The sequence below is a fragment of the Lycium barbarum genome, chromosome 11 (assembly GCF_019175385.1).
Source record: "Lycium barbarum isolate Lr01 chromosome 11, ASM1917538v2, whole genome shotgun sequence".
NCBI lineage: Eukaryota > Viridiplantae > Streptophyta > Magnoliopsida > Solanales > Solanaceae > Lycium > Lycium barbarum.
Window position 1 is genome coordinate 113620883 of NC_083347.1, and position 15716 is coordinate 113636598.

Consider the following 15716-nt stretch of genomic DNA (forward strand, 5'->3'; position numbering starts at 1 on the left):
GAGAATAAATGAAGATGTAAAGTTCAAAAGAAAATTATGTAGCCATTAAGGTAATAAGTCTTTAATCCTGTATCTTGTCAAGTATTATTAGTATCAAGTATGATAACATATGTCATTAAATTGTAAGACACTCAAAATCTAACATTCAATTTGGCCCTTATCACCGTGTAACAACATAAATTCACGGGGGTGGGCATTTATGCATTCCTTAAGGCCATTCCTCTCAATTTCTTGTTCACATGTTGATTTATAACTAAGAATGCATTTCATTATCGAATGAAACTAAGCATGTAATTTGTCTTAACTGATAAAAGGAAAAATATGAGCATGAGAGGATATTTTTTTAATTTATTTTTTGGTGAGAAAATGATACATACTTAGTGGTGTAGCCACATAGAGTGAACCATGATCAATTGAACACTCTTTATCGAAAAATATATAGAATGTGATATTGTGTGTATAAATAAATAAATAAAATTATACATATATTAAATCTTATACACCGTTGAAGAAATTCATGACTTCATCACTTAATTACGTGTATCATTTATGTCAATGTAATGAAAATACTACATACATTTTCAAATCAAGCGTATTTTCTTTAAAGTTTCATATCATGATTCAATTTTAAATTCTTTTACCAAGTTTTTTTTGTGTTTACTATTTATAGTTACATATTAAATTAATAAAGATCAAATAATATCTTCGCCCAAATAGTAAAAAATAAAAGATTGAATTTTTTTCTGCTATTCCAGAAAAAGATCTTATTAATGTTAATTGGTGTTGGAAATAATAATTCAAAATTGTAGGAAACCAAAATTGATTAGGATTTGATATTTTAATCCATGCCCAATTAGGATTTATAGTCAAATTAGTATAAGAATAGGTTTTCCTATTTTGAGTTAAAATAGGTTTTATACTATTATAAATAGGGCTGCTGCAATTATTTTATGTTGTGGAGTTATAGAGAGCATTCAAAGAATTCATAGAGTTTATCAATAGAATATTTTCCTTCAAATTGGTATCAGAGCCTGTGTGAGATCCCATCAAAGCCTCGTGTAAGATCCGACATATATAAAAGAATATGAATACTCCATATTTACCAGATTGTCCCGTTTTTGTGTTTGATGGGAAAAATAATTTTGAGAGTTGGTATCAACAGATGAAGAATTTCTTCAATGTTGTTGGACTATGGTCCATTATTGATGAAGGGTTCGTGGAAACCCCAGAAGGAACAACATTGACTGGTGAAACAGCTACACAATTGGAGAAAAATATGCAATTGAATTATAAGGCACTCTACTACCTCAATAGCAAAGTCCGATTACATGTATATAACAAATATTTGCATGCAAAATCAGCAAAAGAGGCCTGGACAATATTGGTGAAATCATATAGGTGTGTTGTAGATGCGAAGAGAGAGAAACTTCAAGAGCTTTGGAGACAGTATAAGCTGGCCCAGGTGAAACCAACAGAACCTGTCAAAGAATTTTTTGCAAGAATTATAAAACTAGTTAATGTTATGAAGGCTAATGGAGAAGTATTGGAAGATGTTAAAGTTGTTGAGAAGATATTGCAGTCTCTAAGATTAGAATTTCACATTAAGAAAACAGTTATTGAGGCAATCCAGGATCTTAATACGTTGAAAGTTGATGATCTAGAAGATTAATTGGTGGCATATGAGATGTCATTGAATCAGCAAACACATGAGATAGTGGATGAGGCATTGCAAACAAAGGATGAACCAAAAGATAAAGAAGAGTCATCGGATCTGGCAGAAATAAATGAAGAAGGCCAGAATTTAGAAATTATAGAGAAAAGAAGAGAAGGTAGAGGTAATTTTTGTTGTGGTATAATGTCTTTGATTGCAACGCAAAATCTAATAATGTTCAAATTGATTTATCAATGATTTATGGGATAGCTAAAAAGGATAATTTGATTGGAACTGACGCTCTTTCGGTAGAGGCTACTAGTCTTTTAAGTAATGAAATATGTAATAGACATGATTGGTCTATACAATGTGGGGCTATTGAAAAAGGAATGGAAGTACCCGCCATTATCACACAAGAAAAATTGTTTGAAGGTATTGAAGATGAATCTAGTGATGAAAGAAGCAAAAAAGTTCATCAAGAGCAGGTTTTTAATGATCTACCCAAAATTGAAGCAAAAATAATTAAGGGTCCAGATCCACAATTGACGTGCATGATTTTGGATATTGAAGACGGAATCAATTTTGAACCATTATCTCAGATTGTATATTTTGAGGAGATTGAAGAAAAATTATTTGTTGATGATACTGCTCTACCACCTATTGAAAGGTCAACTAGAGTAGGATGGGCACACAAGACTAAGTACAAATCAAGTGAAGAAGCAGATGATTTTAAATCAAGACGAGTTATTGAAGGATACAAAAAGAAGAACAAATATGCTCATGATATTTTGAAGACGGAGAAAGTTAAATTAACTTTGAATCTTGTTGAAGAGAAACTGAATCTGACTAAAGATGGCACTCGCAAGTTTGTTGATGCTACATACTTCAGGAAATTGTTCGAGAGTCTGAGGTGGTTGACTTCTATAAGATATGATATTGTTAATGGCACGCTCAAGTTTTAATATCTTGGTTTAAGAGAGGCTCTATTGGAATTAAACCAAGATTACTAATCCAAAGTTGTTTAGGATTGGTATTTATTTAATTCATACTTAGTTAGGATTAATTTGTCTAGTTCATATTGGAATGAGTTTTCTAGTCCTAGTATATGTTGTTTTCTAGTATTATAAATAGGGATGATCTGTCACATATTTTATTGTAGTGAGATTCAAGAGTTTTGAGTTATTAAGTAAAGTCTCCTACCTTCTCTCTCTAGTTTGATAAATTTCTTCTATATAGTCATTGTTGAGTCTTCCGCTTGTGCTTATATTATTCCTTTGAGTATTTTTATTTCCTTCAAATTGGTATCAAAGCTTCTACGATCCTGGTAGAAAATCAAAGAGCTTCCGCTGCCGGCGGGCGGCTATGACTCATATATGTCGCTCGTCTGGCCAATGATGATGATGTTGGCAAATATCGGGCTAATGATATGCATGAAAAACAATCATGTTGAGAAGGACTAAAAAACTATTGCAAGTTTAAAGAGGTGCAAGCACATGTAGCACAAGAGGAAGGATATCGTCTCTAAAAGTTAAAGAGAAGGCAAAAAAAAATGGAAGGTTGATGAGAAAGTGCATGAACAAAATTTGAATGCAGGGGAGAAAGTGCCCCAACGACTGTGAAAGTTGAAGAGAAAGTGCTTTAACAATTGAAGGTTGGTGAGAAAGTGCATCAACAAAATTGGAATATTAGAGAGAAAGTGCTCCAACGATCGAAGGTTGAAGAGAAAGTGCTTCAATAATTGAAGGTTGGTGAGAAAGTGCATCAACAAATTGGAATGTTGGAGAGAAAGTGCTCCAACGATCGAAGGTTGAAGAGAAAGTGCTTCAATAATTGAAGGTTGGTGAGAAAGTGCATCAACAAATTGGAATGTTGGAGAGAAAGTGCTCAAACGATTGTGAAGGTTGAAGAGAAAATGCTTCAACAATTGAATGTTGGTGAGAAAGTGCATCAACAAATTGGAACGTTGGAGAGAAAGTGCTCAAATGATTGTGAAGGTTGAAGAGAAAGTGCTTCAACAATTGAAGGTTGGTGAGAAAGTGCATCAACAAATTGGAATGTTGGAGAGAAAGTGCTCTAACGATTGAAGGTTGAAGAGAAAGTGCTTCGACAATGGAATGTTGGGGAGAAAGTGCTCCAACGGTTGGGAAGATTGGATAGAAAGTGCTATTGAACGGTTGAAGAGAAAGTGCTTCAACTAATTGGAAGATGGTGAGTGACGGTTGAAGAGAAAGTGCTTCAACGATTGATGGGTTGGAAACAAGTGCCTCGACAATTTGAAGATTGTGACAAGTGGATCAAGAATTAGATATACAATTTTGAATTACGGGAGAATGTTGGAAATAATAATTCAAAATGGTAGGAAACCAAAATTGATTAGGATTAAATATTTTAATCCATGCCCAATTAGGATTTATAGTCAAATTAGTATAAGAATAAGTTTTCCTATTCTGAGTTAAAATAGGTTTTATACTATTATAAATAGGGCTGCTGCAATTTATTTTATGTTGTGGAATTGTAGAGAGCATTCAAAGAATTCATAGAGTTTATCAATAGAATATTTTCCTTCAATTGGTTACTTAATTTCTCAGACTAAAATTATGCATTTGTTATTCTTTAAGATATTTTTCTATACAAAATCCGCTTAAATTTGTCTACTTCTCCAATTGCTAATGTATGTTCAAAACACGGCCAAAAAAAGTAGTTAGCGTTCTATATCCAAAATTTATCTTTGGTCGTGAACTTAAAGCTTGTGAAGACTCAAAATTCTCATTTTCATGAAATTTCTTAAATATTTCTAACGTAAATAAATTTGCATAACTGATGAAATTTAATCTATTCTTTCTCCTTCTCCTATATAAGAAGTGGGAGTGAGCTACTGAAGCAGCCACCACTTCGTTGACATACCAGCTTCTTTTGAGGATAATTTTGAAACTTCAAGATCTGTATGCCTCTAAAATGTTGTACTTGATGCCTTATCACTTGTTCACGTGAGTGTTAATTTGCTATACGCTGGGTCCACTTGTATTTTGAATGTCACGCGTTGGCTTTGCAATATTCAAAGTTCTGCATCATGACCATGTGGGTCCCACGTTGATATCTCAATTTAACATTTCCCACTTTGTTTGTTTTACTTTTGGCTTCTGTTTCCTTTTTTGTTTTCTTTTTGTTAAAGTAGTATGTACTACCAATTTTGTATAAAACTTTCCAGATTATTTTTGAAAGCATTCAATTGGTGTAGAACTAAAGGATACAATAAATCAAATGAATTAAGGGCCTGTTTGGAAAGCCACCTGGTAATTGGATTTTGTGTAATTACTAGGGTAGTAATTACACAGCCTAGTAATTACATAGTAGTGTAATTACAACGACATGTTTGTTTGTCATAACGTAATTACAGTATAATTACAAGCGTGCTGTTTGGTTGCACAAGTGTAATTACATAGTCAGTTTAATTTAAAAATAAAATTTAATTATAAAAAATTTAAAATTAATATTTAAAAAATATTGCCTTTATAAATGATATTAGATTAGTTATTTAATAACACATTGTTTCTTGAAAATATATTAATTAATAATCATATATTTGTAACTAATATTGTAACAAAAATAATTGATATATATTTTTCAAATTAATATTTAATTTTAATTAATTATAAAACTTAAAAGAAGACTTTTTTTGTGAGAACGTCATGGATTGGATGTTTGACAAAAAAATAATATTAATAAATATAATGCCATAACATTATTCAAATGTTTGACACAAAAAATTCATCAAATGTAAGTGAAAAATAAACAACATGCAATGTGAAAGCAAATAACTTAAAATTGAAAATATAACCTAAATTCAAAATCCAAAAGAAAAAGTTCAACATAATACTCTTATGTCAAATTCCAACATTACATAAGTAAGTTCCAACGTAACTTAAGTAAATAATTCAAAAGAAAGGAAAAATATAAGTCTATAACCCCATTCACAATGAAATTCTACTTTAATAACGTCACCCGTTATATGTCAAGTTTGTTAATAACTCATTCTTTCCAATATTAAGAGGTGTACAAGTTTGTTAATAACTCATTCTTTCCAATATTAAGAGGTGTAGTTTCAAATATTAGAATAATAACACGGTTATGCTAAATGAATAAAATAAAAAAATAAAAAAATACGAGCAATTACATGGAATCACAAGAAGCAAAGGTTGGGAATGAAAAGAAAGAAAATGAAAAATAAATAATATAAAAAGAAAAATACATTTTAAAAAATAAAAATAATAAAAAAGAAATTTAAATAATAGAAATAAAAAAATATTAAAAATCAAAAAAATTAAAATAATAGAAATAAAATAAATTAAAAATAAAAATAAATTAAAATAAACAAATAAACAAACTAAAAAGTAATCCTGTAATTACAGGGTGTAATTATACCCAATTCTCAGCCCCCCCCCCCCCCCCCCCCCCTTGAGAATTGGAGAGTGTAATTACACCCTGTCAATTACACTCAATTCCCACCTAACTGTGTAATTACTTGATCAAACAAACAGGCCAAACTGTGTAATTACACCCAATTCCAATTACCTGGGTGGCTTTCCAAACAGGCTCTAACAGTGATCTTTTATGTTTTTATACTGATTTTTGAGTGAAAAAGATTAAATATATTATATTTAATTTGCGCTTCCAATTTAGTGAAATAAAGGACAAAAAAAATTATGTTGCTAAATTTGCATTGATTATAAATATCTTTGTTGTTCTTAATTTTTTTTTCCCAAAATCAATATTAATATTTATCAGCTATTATTTTACTCCTAATAAGATGATTTATTACGATATAAATTTATATATTATCTTAAATCATAAATTTCAAAATCATTTAATGATTAGCGATTATAAAAACTAAATTTATAAATAAATATTGAGCCTGTGCACAACACGACTTGTTCCCACTAGTATATTAGAAGAGCCATGGTTTTGACATGGCTGCTTCATTGTCAAAAAAATCTCAACTTAAGGTCATAGTAGACTTTTCAGTTATCAACTTATACGTGTCTTCTATACCCCTACTGGAACAACCACGTGGCATATCCTCCACAACTAAGTTCCGTTTCATACACTTCTAGCATTTTCTTTCGTCCCTTTTCCATGTTAATCTTTTGTAAACCCGAATTGGTTTATTTTGCAAATCTGAATTGGTTTATCTCTAACGATCGGGGAAATAACAGGTGACAGGTTTATGGGAAGTGATAATCATATTGATTAGGGGACTTTGTGATTTTAACCTAGGATTCCCTTCAATCCATTTTCTTGCTGAAATGTATATGATCTACACATGCATGTCTTGAGATAGATATGTTGGGGCCTGCAAGTGTACATGTTTGAATAGTTGTTGCTTGTTGTATTTTTTGATTAATTTTCTCCTTTGGCACGAATTAATTAATGCAACATTAAATTCTATTTGTTCAGAATATCTTGAACCACCGCATTGGAATTACAGGAGAAGACGCACAAGGTATGCAGTTAATGCTAAAATACACTTGGTATGGTTAGTTCATCAACTTGTGTTTCTATCTCTCCTTTTTTTTTTTTTTTTTGAAGGATAACACGGAAGACGACATTGCAACTACATATTTTTTGTCAAGTCCTGTTCCTTTCTTCTTTTCTTACGTGATTAGGATAATAATAACTGAAGTGGATGTGCTGTTGGAAAACTTTATACACTCCACATAGGATCACAAGTAAATCATTAGACAGTGATGAACACTTACCTTGATTCTTTTGCAACAATCGACCAGAGGAAGTTATGATCTTCTGAGCCTTCACACATTAATGTTTTCTTATTCTTTCTATAATGGGGAAAGAGAAGAATAATAACATGTGTGGCACAGGGACCATAACCAATTTAAATAGAATATACGCAACTCTTCCGAAGTGACATAACTCTTCAAAGGTAACTTTTTAGAAGAGGTATAACTCTTCAGTTATGAACCCATCATATATAACTGAAGAGTTAATTATATTTCTACGCGTATAAAATTCATACCTTATAACATAAGATTTATATATTTAGCCCATAAAATTAATACTTGACTAGATCAGAAAAATGGGCTTCTTTAATTGATAGCAATCTATGTACAATTATATTAAATATGTGAGTCCACTAAAAGAGATTTTCTAACATGTGCACCCAGTGTCTTATGATATGTCCGACTCATTTTATTTGGATTGATGAAATTCACAATTCTCTTTTGATTACTTTGTAACAAAGGGATTAGCTGATGCCATTGGTGATGACTGAGGTGCAGTAGTATGCGCCGCAAGTTTCAGCCTTCATGGGATCTTTTGGCACCATGAAAGGTTTGTCAAAGTCACTCAGCAAATAACATTCTTTATTAGGTTGAAATGGATGGTGTGAGTTTGTCAAATTCTCGAATTTTATGCATTGGATCACTAAAAAGTATAATGATGTAAATTGATATGATTTGTCAATTATCTACGGTATTGAATGTCATTATATATGATATGCATGTTGGCTTGGAGTATACAACAAACTCAAGTACACCATCAATGGGAAATTAGCAGTGAGACTAGACGTTGTCCATTAATATGATGATGTCTCTAAGACTTCCTAGACTGCATTCTTAAAGTGTGTTAATGGCTTCAACTTGCTACAACTTGGTTTAATTAGCGTTGCTGCATTCTCATTTTAACATCTTTTGTAATTTTATGCAACTTCTTTATGTTCGACTGCTTTTTTAATTCAGTATGTTTGTTCTTAAAAGATCGAGTTGGTGGTCAACCTACTACATGTGTTCTTGTCTGATATTAAAAGGAGCTTCAATTTATTTGTGATTCTACTTTGTTTGTTGAATTTCACCTGTCCAAATTGAATAACTAGGTGCAAGAGCAGAGCCAAGATTCATCAGGGGAGAGGGGACTAAATACAAGCAGAGCAAACAGAGAAAAAAGAGAGGGAGAAAACAACTTAACCAATATATCAGACATTTAATTAAAGCTATGGCTATCATATATTCTATGATTGGCTTAGTTGTGAGGATAAACAAATAATACATTTGGTTAAGAAAAGGAATTTGTCTTTCTCTTGGTAATAAATGGGCATAACTCTATAAAATTTGTACGTTAATGAGATGATTAGAACAAAAAATTACTTTTTGAACTGTGAATTCCTGTGTGTATATTTTTTGTGCGTTTCATTGTTCGAGATTTGATGGTGGAGTTGTTTAAATTATTCAAATTACAGATGCCTACAGATAAAAAGCCACGTTGCCAACTTGCTGCTCCAAACAAAGGAAGCTGCAGTACTCAACAGAAAGAGCTTCTAAAATCAAGCCAGCGGAAGTCTTTCTTTCTGTGTACCACTAATAGCTTTGGTACAAATCTTTTAATCTCTTGCCTTATATTCTTTAGGTAGATGCTTTCTGGTTGCATTTAAAGAGGCCAACATTGAAGGCTTGTATCACATTCCTAAGGAATGTGCATTCATAGAAAACTAGCTGGACGAATTTGAGTATCTGTGCTTTGCAATTCTAAAGGGCAGAAACTAAAGTCTTCTTTTGATTTTTTTCCTCAATGTATTTGCTGCATTTATATACTTTTGATGTCCATCATTTTGTATAAAGTGCTCAATGCCTTTAACTCAACTGTCACGGAAAATCCAAAAATTTATTTGTCGGACTACTTGTATTATCTGAAGTGTTTACTATTATATTCATGCTTTTGCTATGACTAGTTTCAAATTACTGGTTAAATTGTCTATATATACGTTGATGTGAACTGAGCATGTTCGATGCTCCTTTAGACATCCTTTTTAAAGTTCGAGTCTGCTCTATGATAACGGCTTCCGGCATTCCTGCTTTATGTTCAGCGATACAGCTGGGTAATAGGGTGTTGTGATGTTTTTTGCAAGGATAGCTGTAGAAGCTTGTTAGGACCTTCAAGATAGCTATCTAAGCTATTTGGTCTTGTAGATGGTGAACTGCTTGTGGATTGAAATGTAGCAAGATTTATAAATTAGTGTTCTATGTGTTCTCACCAATCTTTTTGCCTTGCATTTAAATAATTTTGAGTGATGATTACTATTTTGTACTTGAAATATTTATCTTTAGATGTTACTATCTTTTTTAATCCGCAATTTCTTATAGAAGTTAAAGAAATGAAATTTCAGACTTCCACGATATTACTATCTAGTCAATTTAGAAGTCTAAATATTATATTGTTAGGTTATGTAAATTGGAATCAAAACATATTTATTCTTTTTATCAATCTTTGATTCAGTAAATTTTAGAAATAAATCAAACTTATATTAATTCTTTTTGTAAATCAATTTGCAAAACTTATATTATATTGTTAGTTTATGTAAATTGAACTCAAAACATATTTATTATTTTTATTAATCTTTGATTCAGTAAATTTTAGAAATAAATCAAACTTATATTAATTCATATATTTAGATCAAATCTAAAAGGTTTAAATGACACAGAGTTCAAATATATTTTTCATTTAAATAAAAAAAAAGCTTCTATCTTTAAATTTTTAGTGAATACTCGTTGTTTAACTTTAATTGGAAGCAGCAAAAACAGAAGTATTAATTTGATGTCGTGCTTATGTAAGAAAAAGAAATTGAATTGGTCTTAAATGCTAATTTTACAACTTAAATGGTCTAATACAGGAGGAATAAAAAGTACTCCTACTTTTCTTAATAATCTTCCTAAGGCAAGCAAAAAAGTAGGACCCACATGTTTAGAAATGTACACATTCACACTCGTGACATTAAGTAAATCAAAGCTTTGCAACTTGATAGTGGCATTGTACTGGAGTTATTGAATAGTAAGGGGTATGCCTGAAATTAAATCAAAGTTGCCTGATTTTTTAGTGAACCCGATGGTCTTACTGCACAATGTACAACTTTTCTAGACTGATATTTTTGTGAATTAACTCTTTTGCCCTTGATCGTCCCACTCTTCACCTTAGTTTGAGTAAAACTCTTTAGTCTAAAAAGTAAGAATTGTTTTACTAATTTGCTGTTAATTAAATTTTACCTCGTTTAAAGTTGAAATTTACGAGGATGTTACATATCATATTGAGGCGGGGTGTCTGAAACAGAGGGTTGCTAGTGGAGGACCTATAATGTTCACCAAGCGGGTTCAACATATAAGAATATAAATGCACATAGAAACAAACTAAACAAAGTTTGATTAATTAATATTGACTATAACAATTGTATTCTACGATTTTTCATTTTCTGAAACCTATTCATAATACTCTCATCAGAAAAGGTATTAAATATTCTTTTTTCTACATAAGGCACTATACAACCGCTCATGAAGTCATCGATCATTTGATTTCGCAATTCACTCTTGATCAACATCATTGCCGAAAAAAACTCTTTCAACTGTAGCAATGGCGACTGGCAGGAGCAACGCAAATTTTACCAAGCGAAACACAAGGGGATAATGTAAATGCTTCTTTGTTTTAACTAGCTCTTCAGAAAGATTACCAAATCCTTTTAGGTTGGAGAATCTTCCATCAACATCACGGACATCAACAATATAAGTCTCTAGCTCATTCGTAAGAGTAACCATTATATTTTCACCAAAATCATCAGGATATAATTCAGCCATTCTCAGTATTTTCTTGATGTCAAAACTAGAAAAAGTGTCAACTAGTTTCAAGCAAGCAACTCCAATAAGCAAATCCGTTCTCACCTCGGTAAAACGTTCCTGGAGTTCTTGAAGTTGCCAATCAATAATCTTAAAAAATATGTCAACACAATAATGATGTGAAAAAGTATACTCGGCAACTCTACGTCGAGATCTTCCAAAATTAACATAGAACTCATCAAAATTAGATATCAAAATATCATACTTGACACAAAATGCAGACATATTCTCGATAAGCGGATCCCATCCTTCATCTCTTAGATCTTGCAATCGTTTCTTCACCACTTGAACAAGTAACATAGCATTTACAATATCTTGTTCTTTCTTCTGTAATGTTCCATTAAGTTATTTGTGATCGCCAAAATATCTCTCATTAACTGCAATATGAAAGCAATCTCAAATGTTTGACAAACCCTGAGAAATCCTTTTGCCTTAGCTCTATCTTCAGCACATTTGAAATCAACAACAATAGTATCAAGAACATCAGTAATAGAGACAAACATACTAATGAAGTTTTTAAAATATTTGTTGTGTGAACCCCAACGAGGATTGGCAGCCCTAGCTAGATCAAGTTCTTAATTCAAGCCCTTATCGGTTTCAACCTCGCCCATATCTAGTGCCTCTTGAACTTTTTCTGCTTGAGATTCTCGAAGTTCATTCATGCGTTTAAAAGAACCTCCCACTACATTTAAGACATTAGAAACCAACAATACAAGTTCTTCAACTTGAAGATATTTTTTAGATACCCCGACAAGACTCAACTGAAGTTGATGAGCAAAACAATAAATCGCATGAGTTGATATACTTTCTTGCTGAATCAAAGTTTAAGGCCACTTAGATGCCCTTGCATATTGCTTGCTCCATCATAGCATTGTCCACGTGTATGAGATAAACTCAAAGAATGTTGAGCAAGGTAGTTAACAATTGCTTCTTTTAAACATAAAGCACTAGTATCACGAACATGAACGATCCCAATAAACCGTTCCACCACAAATCTCCATCTATCAACATATCGCAAAACAATTGACATTTGCTCTTTACGTGACACATCACAAGATTCATCAACTAGCAATGAGAAATAGTCTCCATTTAGATCCTCCGTAATAGCTTTAATTGTTTCAAGCTTACATGAAGTGATAATATCTTTTTAAATTTTATGAGAAGTCAATTGATCGTTTTTTGGAGCCATTTTCATCACAAGATCACTAATTTTATCACACCGCTTTGGATACCATGAAAGAATTTCAAGAAATTTACCCTTGTGTAATGATGATTCATCTTCATGATGTCCACGAAATGTCAATCCTTGATTCAAAAGGAGTCTCACCACATCAATTGAAGCCTTTAAACAAAGTTGTGCTCAAGCTTAGTTTTATTATCCGGATTTACAAATGCAACTTTAATTGACTGTTCTTGTCGCATTAGATCTTCACACTTCTTCTTTGCCTGGTTATGATCACTGTTCAACTCACCAACATGCGTATCTGATCTTTTCTTTTTGTGACTTCTCTTGAACCTTATACTTGAAAATGGTTCTCCTCCACCTTGATGAATGCATCCATCTTGAAATAAATAACAACACAAACAATAAATTGCATCTTCTATGAAACTATACTCCAACCAATCATGATATTTTTTACACCATTTACGATTAGAACGACGTTTAAATCCGTAAAAATCTATTTGAGGAAACATAAGAAGTTGAGGTTGATGAGGATGTCTTTATATATATACTCGTCTTATGTCATCATGTTCATCTAGATGATAGTCTAGAATGGGTATTCTTTTCTTTGGATCTGCCCGTAAAGAATCCAACTCTACTCATTGCTTTTGTTTTTTAGCAGAATGATGATTTTCTTCTAATTGGTTTAAGTATTCTTCCACCTGAGGAGCATTTGGAGCGGATGAACTTGATTATGGCAACTTGGATGATACAAGAGAGAAAATTCTCTTCATTGAATTTTGAAACTGCATTACCAAATTAAAATTCTAATTATAACAATAATATAACAGGTATATTTAAACTTAAATTTCAACTAAGAAACAAAGATGAAGTGCTATCACTAGGAAGCAAACTTGACATTGTGCTATCACTGGAAAGCAAACTTCAGAATGTCAGGTATATAAGTTTGGATTCCACATTACCTGAATATTAAATTCATCAAACTAAGTTTTGTAAGTGTAACTCCACAATCAGTTGAGAAGAAGAAAAGAATGATCAACAATAGACAATTTGCTTCAAATTTCTCAATTAGTCAAGCATTCTATTTTTACTTTACTTCTGACATGTTCAATGTTCAATCATATTTAGATATTAAAAATAACTTCACTCAGATCTACTACAAAAGAACTAAACATATTTTTAGGAAGTACCAATTTAATTCATATTATTGACAAAACACCACAAGAAGACAGTGAAAGGTACAACTTAAAAAGACTTAGATTTATGGAGCGAAGGTTGTGTTTCAAGTTTCAGCCAAAGAGACCACGTGAGGGTTTGGGAAATGGGAATTGGGGATTATTTTAAATTTTTAGATTGGGCATTGGGATCCTTTTTTATTTTAAGTTCTATTATTAAAAAAAAAAAGTTAAAAGAATCTCTAGTTTGCCCCCAAAACTTTCCTAAGTGTTAAATATTTTAAAGAGTAGCAAAAGAACCAAGGAACAGGGATAGCTCAATTTTTTAAAAAAAGAAACTCTAGTTTGCTAAGTGTTTATAACTGTATTTAACTATGTTTAAAAGAAAAGTGGATAGCTCAATTGTTGTCGGAATGATTTGAAAAAATTGAACCCACTTTGCCACTGGGCTGTGTGTTGCATTCTGTTTAGATGGAGTCAAATTCAATATATACATGTATATCTTTTAAAAACATATTAAATATACAGGTATATATAGTGTTATTTTTCAACGAAGTGGGTTCATATGAACCCACTTGACACCATGTGGGTCCACCCCCGATACTTTCGGAGTTCTGTGTGATATGTGCTTCCATGACTTATATGTAAGTTCTACAGATGGTTAGACCGACTATGCTATATGAGGCAGAGTGTTGGCGAGTCAAGAACTCCCATGTTCAGAAGATGAGAGTAGCGGAGATGAGGATGCTGAGATGAATGTGTTGGCACACCAAAAGCGATAAGATTAGGAATATAGATATCCATGCAAATGTTGGGTAGGCCCCTGTAGATGATAAGATGCCGTAAGTAAAGCTGAGATTTTTCAGGCATGTGAGGAGGGGAGATGCAGATATCCAGTGAGGAGGTGTGAGAATTGCGGCTTTAGAAGGGTAAAGGTAAGCCGAAGACGTATTTGGGTGAGGTGATTATGCAGGACATGACACAAATTTAGCTCACTTAAGACATGACCCTTGATAGGAGAGTGTGGATCTCCAGAATTACGGTAGAAAGGTATTGGGTAATCGGGCACTTTTCTTTGCTGTTTCTGGAGTTTTAGCATTATTTTTGTATTTTCTTATTTTTGGATTTGTATTAGCATCTGTTGTTTATTTAGCCTCGATTATCCTATTATCTTGCTATTATTTTTTCTTATTGCTAATGTGTATTTTTTGTCTTGTTATGAGCTAGGGTCTCCCGAAAATAGTCCCTCCTTGTGGGATTATACTGAATGTATATGTTGTTGTTTAAGTTGAAATAATGAGTATTGGAATTTGTATGTTAGTTGATCAAAATTTGCATTTAACAAAGCGTTAGCAAGTTTCTCAATGTGCTCTTTTGGAGTACTCAACATAATAAGCATTTGAATAAAATAGTCATGAGTAGGGTGTACATGGACCAGGTTGGTTCGGGTTTTTCAATACCAAAGTAATTGTATCGAGTTTTTAAATTTATAAACTAAACCAAACCAACAAAAGTCGGGTTTTTCAACTTCGGATTTTTTGGGCTTTTTCGTTGAAGTCTTCATACAAAACATATAACTTGTGCCTCAAATATTTCTTAGTCCTAGTAAGATACTTCTATATTTTTAAAGAAAATAACACAAAATGTGAGACGAGTGATAACATTGTACTAAATATTCAACAGAAAAATAAATAATAAAATTGCATAAAATTAATATTGCTAATTAATAAGCCATAATAAAAATAATCATAATCTAAAAGTGCTAAGTCATGCTAAAATATATACGGCTAATAATTATTAGTTACATATTAAATATTAAAAGGAATTAAGTTATGTATTTTCATTGTCTAAGCCAATGCAAAACTAAAAAATAGATATCCAACAGTATTATCATTTCTAGTGTTAGAATTGAATTTATTTTGATTAGCATTAGTATTGATTTGGGCTTTATTTTGGTTACTAACCCCTATGAGATAAAACTTATTGGACCACTCAAAATTTCAAGTCTAAGCTTGACATAATATGTAAAAAGACAAAAA

At 31.9% G+C, this 15716-nt stretch overlaps 1 protein-coding gene and 1 long non-coding RNA gene across 5 annotated transcripts; one reads left to right on the forward strand and one right to left on the reverse strand.

Moving 5' to 3' along the window:
- The first annotated feature begins 6649 nt into the window (after positions 1–6649).
- Positions 6650–9674, forward strand: LOC132618833 (uncharacterized). Of its 4 annotated transcripts, none has more exons than XR_009574348.1 (3): positions 6679–7151; positions 7238–7996; positions 8901–9674. It is a non-coding gene; the product is annotated as an uncharacterized LOC132618833 (long non-coding RNA). The 4 variants fall into 4 exon arrangements; XR_009574349.1 differs by having other exon boundaries at positions 6687–7179; positions 7908–7996; positions 8901–9671; XR_009574346.1 differs by having other exon boundaries at positions 6693–7151; positions 7908–7996; positions 8901–9666.
- A 2462-nt stretch (positions 9675–12136) lies between these two features.
- On the reverse strand, positions 12137–13402 carry LOC132620142 (uncharacterized). The gene is made up of 5 exons (XM_060334841.1): positions 13396–13402; positions 13204–13287; positions 12709–12881; positions 12577–12661; positions 12137–12462 (listed from the first exon to the last, which is right to left on the reverse strand). Exons 1-5 carry the CDS (start codon positions 13400–13402, stop codon positions 12137–12139), a joined length of 675 nt encoding a protein of 224 aa, XP_060190824.1.
- Between the last annotated feature and the right edge of the window lie 2314 nt (positions 13403–15716).